At 44.2% G+C, this 6,000-nt stretch overlaps 1 protein-coding gene across 4 annotated transcripts in view; it reads right to left on the reverse strand.

Annotated features, from left to right (window-relative positions):
- The window catches only part of FBN2 (fibrillin 2), a 265,113-nt gene extending 259,665 nt beyond the window's left edge, over window positions 1-5,448 (reverse strand). For all 4 annotated transcript variants that reach the window (XM_050945536.1, XM_050945537.1, XM_050945535.1 and 1 more), the window contains exons 1-2: window positions 4,703-5,448; window positions 3,768-3,850 (exon numbers count right to left, since the gene is read on the reverse strand). In XM_050945536.1, coding sequence (XP_050801493.1) covers window positions 3,768-3,850; window positions 4,703-4,920 — 301 coding nt within the window. In that variant the 5' untranslated portion in view covers window positions 4,921-5,448. The remainder of the gene's footprint in view (window positions 1-3,767; window positions 3,851-4,702) is intronic.
- Between the last annotated feature and the right edge of the window lie 552 nt (window positions 5,449-6,000).

Consider the following 6,000-nt stretch of genomic DNA (forward strand, 5'->3'; position numbering starts at 1 on the left):
TTAAATAAACCTTCCTATAAAGAATTAATGAAATCAGGCAAACACACAAACACTTCCATACTGTCATTAGGACGGTAGTTTTATGAAATTCTCTGGGCAGTACGTACATGTTATGTAATGGGCTGTGCTAATATTAACCATCTATTGCTATCTTCATGCACGCATATTTCCCCGCTGACTCTAATGGATGTTCCACTCACAGAACAACTATAGAAGCATGAAAATGCTAAGGGCCAAATCCTGAACTCTGTCCTGATTAAGGCCATATAAGTGTTGCGGGGGGGTTGTACAAGCCCCAGAACATTAGTGGAGCCAGCACCCCACACAAACACCACTGAAGAACAAGTTATCATAGGAGACAGTACACATGCAGAGTTCAACTGTAGATGACCTCAGCCCCCATGGTTCTTGGGAGACCCACATGCTCTGAAGGCCTAACACCTCCACTAGTTTTGTGGGAGTGGGAAAGAGACAGAAACCCTGTTCTTCCTGATGGAAGAATACAACGGAAATTTTTAGTGTGCAACATTGCTTTCCAAGCCCCTACCTAAGAAAGCCCAGACAGGAACTGCATCTGTCCTAGAATTTTGTATCCTGGGTTCAGACTTAAGAAAAAATGTTAATGAAATGAGAAGAAATCTAACTTTCTTATCAAAACAAAAATAAAGTATATTATTTACTTGGCTAATGGAGCAAGAAAATACGTTCTCTCTAGGAGACTTATCAACTTTCTTAACACCTTTCCCCTGAAAATAGAAGCTCCTTATCAAAGCCAAACTAGGCACGATTTTTCACATGTGCTCCTTGAAATTCTCTATTAAAGTCACACAATCCCTAGCTCACATTTGCAGACCATTGGACACCTCTCTTCAGTTGGTTACCTGGTGCACCACAGAGGGACATCAAAAACCTCTCGCTTCCATCTATGAATATGTTGTCCTTGCACAACCTTACCTTCTGCTGACCTAAACTTCAATGAATTTGATTCAGAAAAATGTTATATACAGTATCTCTATAATTGGATACATTCATTACAAAATGACAGAAGTACTCAGAGACCTTGCAACCAAATAACCGGATTATAGTTTCTAAACTGATAAACGCTTTTAGACAGAAGTTGCAATGCAGTGTGATGTCTCAGTTAATATGTGCTGAAATTAACTCTTTTCGAGGAATACATGACAAATTGTTAATCTAGCCTACCAAAAATTCAACTAATCCTCCTCATTCATATAAACCCCAGGCTAAATTCCACCTGACACATTATCAGTAAATAGGCTTCTCATGGTTTCCCAAGAATTGGGATGGGTAAACTAAATAGTTCCACCTCAAGAGACTCTTTTCCAAGATATCTAAGCAGAGAGAGTTCAGCTCCTAACCTGACATCATAGCAATATAACAGCAAAACCAAATTAAAAATAAAGCAGAACGAAAACCTTGTTGGCAAAGGAGTCTTCAGGTGCCATTTGAGCCATAAACACATGCTTCTTCCTCTTTACTGTCCTCAGACAGTTACCACAACAAAAACCTTGAACAGATTTTCTTCACAGAAAACTTATTCATCTTCATCATTCCAGTAGACTCAGAAAGAGGACATTTTGAGTCTGATATTCAAAAATCGGAATATATATACACCAACTCTTTTATAGGAGTTGTGGGTAGAGAAGCTGAACAAATATCACTATCTAACGGGGCAGATTTGGAAAAAAGATCATTGAAGAAATTCCCATTGGAGTGGAGAGGAAGAGAGAATTCACTTGAATTCACTGTTTGGTTAAAATTAGTAGCACTGCCTTGATTAATGCAAAAAACAAAAACAAAACAAAACAGAATCCTTTTTAATTGTCTAACTGAAAAGCAAGAGTCAGGCATCTGAATGTAATACATGGCCAACACCAGAGACCCAGAGTTGATTTTTTAAGTCATTTATTAACCCACAGAAAAATGGGCCGGCTCAATTTCCTGAGTAAGGCCAAGTCTACACTAGAAACTTTTCACAGTATAATCATGTTGGTTGGTTAGGGCATGATTCTTTACGTTTTTTAAAACTGGCAAAAAGCCCCAATGTAGGTGCATTTATATTGGCAAACAACAAAACAAAACAAAACAAAACCAAAAACAAAAAACCAAAAAAACCACAAAGCTTATTTCATTTGGGGAACTGGTACAAGCTATATAGGCAAAAGAACTCTTTGCTGGAACAAGATGAATCTCCATTGGGTACAGCTAGCGGAGTAGCCATTTAGTTTGAACAGAAAAGGCTGTAACTACAAAGTGTTCTAAAGGAGTCTCTGGTCACAACATAAGCAGAGTATGAATGTAGAAATGTGTTCCTAAACTATTTCATAATCAAAAACATCTATTAAAAACAGCATCATATACAAGACATTTACCCAATCTCGTAGTCATTTTGGCCCAATTTCTGCACCACTGAGGTCAACAGGACTTTTATCCTGAGTTCAGTGGGAGTAGGATAGGGTCCTTTGAGCAAATAAGTCACACAAGTCAAATTCGAATTTAGCTTGTGAATAGATTCTAGGATCAGGCCCTTAGTATGTACTACTGGGCAGATTTTTAGAGATTACAATGAGAATTTAAAATTTGTCCTTACATGCTGTTCATAAAATTTACATTAAAGTAACTTTCAGAATCAACCATTAACCACAAAAACAGAATTAAGCACACTCAGGCGCTCCTATTATTCAACAGCTAGTTTGGTATTGCTGTCTTCTGAATTTGTAATTATCCTTTCTTTGCCTGTAAAACATTAAGGTAAACCTAAGATGAAGAATATCTGGCATAGTTGGAGATAATGTTAACAAAACTGACTTAACTATGTAAAATAAACCAAAGTGAGAAAGCCAGTAGTCATGTGCTGCCAAGGGAATGGCCTCAATGACATGGCAGGTCTTTCCATCTCTAACTTCTATAAGCCAATAGATTTTCCTCCCATCCCCCACTGAATGTCTGATTTGTTAGAGGAGGCATTACAAAGCACATCACAGCAGAACTGGAGAGCAATGTGTTCTTGAACTGCAAAATTTTATGTATTTATTAGATAAGAAAGTAACCCAAGCTAGTCAAAGAGTAGGATGAGTAGGTGCAGTTTTCATTAAAGCTGAAGTTCAAAGAGCAAAAAGCACACTTCTAAAATGGACAGTAATTTAAACAGACAAAAACCCTTAAATTTTATATTTCCTTTTTAGGGAGGTAATTTCTCTTAAGTAGACTACTCAGCAGACTCCTTTTTTTTGCCAAACTATTTCAACAATAGCCAGATCTATCAGCACAAAATTTAGCATGACCAGAGCAATAATCATTGGGCCTCCATGCTTTATAACTATTAAAACATAACTAAAAATGACAAGCAGGAAAATAAGTGAACACACCTGGATAATAAAAAGTTTCCTATCGTATCATTATATTGCAATTCCAAATTTACCACAGAAGTTTTAGAAAACTTCAGATCCCATTTGCTTGATATTTTTTTTCAGCATTGATCACTTAATTTACGATTTTTTTAAAACTAAATTGATCCATGTCTCTTGGCAAATTACTGTATTTTATTTGGGGCATTCCTAAGGTTTCCATTATAGGAACTGTGAGCCACTAAATCTATCATTTCATTTTTGAAGTGTAACCTAGGAGTCTGAACTTGCCAAAATGAATTACAAGATATATTCCACTATCTTATACCGGATGCAGCAGAAAAATTCAGAGAAAATTATTTCCTATGAGAATGTAAAAACCAAAAGCCAGACACTTACGAACAATACACTGATTTCCTCCAGGGAGCGTTTTCCATCCAGGGCAACAGTAGGAGTGGAATCTAGAGCCACATACGTTTGGTCTGTCACATACATACAAATAAATGTGCACACAAAAATGTCAGTCATTGTAAAAAACCTGGATGTGCCTTTCCATATGCAGTAAGGAAATAATCTACAGCCCACGTACAACAAAACAAAAACTGTATGAACTGCTAAACAAAAGCAAACAACTCCCCTCCCTCCAAATAAAAAAAGAAATCAAAGAAAAAGCACCTTCCACCACTACCTTAAACCAAAATTCCTCCTCAAACCAAACAAAACGATCCTCTTTTGCAAGCACATCGTTTAACATGCAAAACAGAGCCTAACTCAAAAGTTTTTTTAAGGCTTTTTTTTAAGGCCAATGATCACAAAATTGAAGCAGTATTTGTTACTTGTTAATAGCACCACTTTTTCACATTTACCTCCACGTGCAAATAACTATTTTCAAACATAATCACAGTATCTAAGAGGCTATTTTTTAAAATCGTGGCCAAAATCTAGAATTAAAACGACACTGAATTGTAGTTATGAGTCTAAAGGAAATGTCATGTGTGAAGAAGACAAAACAAGAGCCACCGGTTGCGGTTTTGAAGTGGGGAGAGGTTCCATGGAGACCACTGTGAATTGTGCGAAGGTAGCGGTGTGGGGATTCCACTGAGGTGTTGGGGAATAGGGCTTGCCTGGGGCTGTGGACTGCCTGGAGGGATGGCGGCATGTATCGGTGTAGTTGTGGGGGTTACATGGAGCTGCTTGTGGACTGCATGGAAGTGCTTGTGGCGCTGTGTTGCAGAGAGGTGAGCGGGAAGGGGCTGCTCTGGGGTGGCTATGCTGCATTGTGTGCAGGAGCTGTGAGCTGCATGTTAGCGCGTTTGCGGTGAAGTGCTTCCTACCCCCTGAGCACATCCTGCTGGCCTCTCCTGCGGACCCGGCTGGTTGCGGCCCCTGCTCCGTCCTCCCGATTCTCCGAGGTTGGGTGGATGGCGTCTGATCCCCCCACGGGCCGGACCTGCTGTTGCTTTTGCTGCCCGGCTGCTCCCTGCACCCACAGCACGACACAGCCCAGCCACAAGCAATAAAGCTGCGGGCAAAGCCCGCGCCGTCTCCCCATCCTGCGACTAGACAACTGCAAAACCCGAGCAGGAGGGAGGCCAGGTGCAAAATAATTAAACTTCCACTCGGCGGGCGTCTTCAGGCCGCAGCGCTCGGCAGCTGGGGTGCCGCTGCTCCTTCTTTCCCTGCCCGGGAGGGACGGTGCTGCAGCCGCCTCTTCCAAAGCGCCTTCAGCAAGCCGCGGGGGGAGCACGCGCCGGGGCGCCGCGGGCTCCACGCTGCATCGCTCCGCAACGCGCTTCGTATTTACAAAAGAGCTGGGACCGAGGTGAGCTTCAGCCCGGCCCCGCGAAGCTCCCGGCACCTCCAGGAGTCACTAGGGCAAAGCCAGGCTGCACCGAGCGCAGAGCAATCCCGGCCGAGGAGCAGGCGGTTTGACAGACGGATCCTGGAGAGGCGGCGAAGCCAGGAAGGTGAAGGGGCCCCGGACGCTGCAGCCGCCGGCTGGAGTGCTGCTCTGCGGAGGAGCGAGCTGAAGGATGCGAGGCGCTGAAGGGTTTTGAGGCAGGGCGGCCGCCTGCCTGTCAGTCAGCGGGGAGCAGAGCGCAGCTCCCAGCACGTGGGAGCGCAGCAAGGAGGGCGCGGGGCTGCAGCCAGGGGGAGATGGGTGGGGAAGAGGAGGGGCTGAGAACGGGGGGGGGAGGAGGGAGAGGTGCAGCGGGAAGAGATGGGGAGGTGGGGGGAAGGAGGAGGGGTTGCGGGAGAGAGGAAGTCGGAGAGGGGGATGGGCGAGGATGAAGTTATAAGAGGGAGGCGGGGCAAGGAGACTGCGAGCGGGGCTCCCGGGGTGTCCGTCCTTTCATTCCACGGGCCGCTTGCCCCCCGGTTCCATGACTTCGCCTTTCTCCCCCTCGCGCCTCGGTGCAGCGAGCGCTCAGGAGACGGCGCTGTGGCGGGGGCCCTCTTGGAGAGGAAAAGCTGCCTTGGTCCCTGGCTTGCTTGCTTTCCTTAGCAACCGTTTGGGTAGCGGGGACCCTCTCCTTCCACGTGCCAGGGCGCGTTAGAACTACGTGTGCAGAGAGTTAAGGCAGAGGTGCTCCCCAAGCGAAGTCCGCCCCTTCCCCCTCTGGGGATTTAT

This window comes from Gopherus flavomarginatus, chromosome 3 (genome assembly GCF_025201925.1).
Source record: "Gopherus flavomarginatus isolate rGopFla2 chromosome 3, rGopFla2.mat.asm, whole genome shotgun sequence".
Taxonomy (NCBI): Eukaryota; Metazoa; Chordata; order Testudines; family Testudinidae; genus Gopherus; species Gopherus flavomarginatus.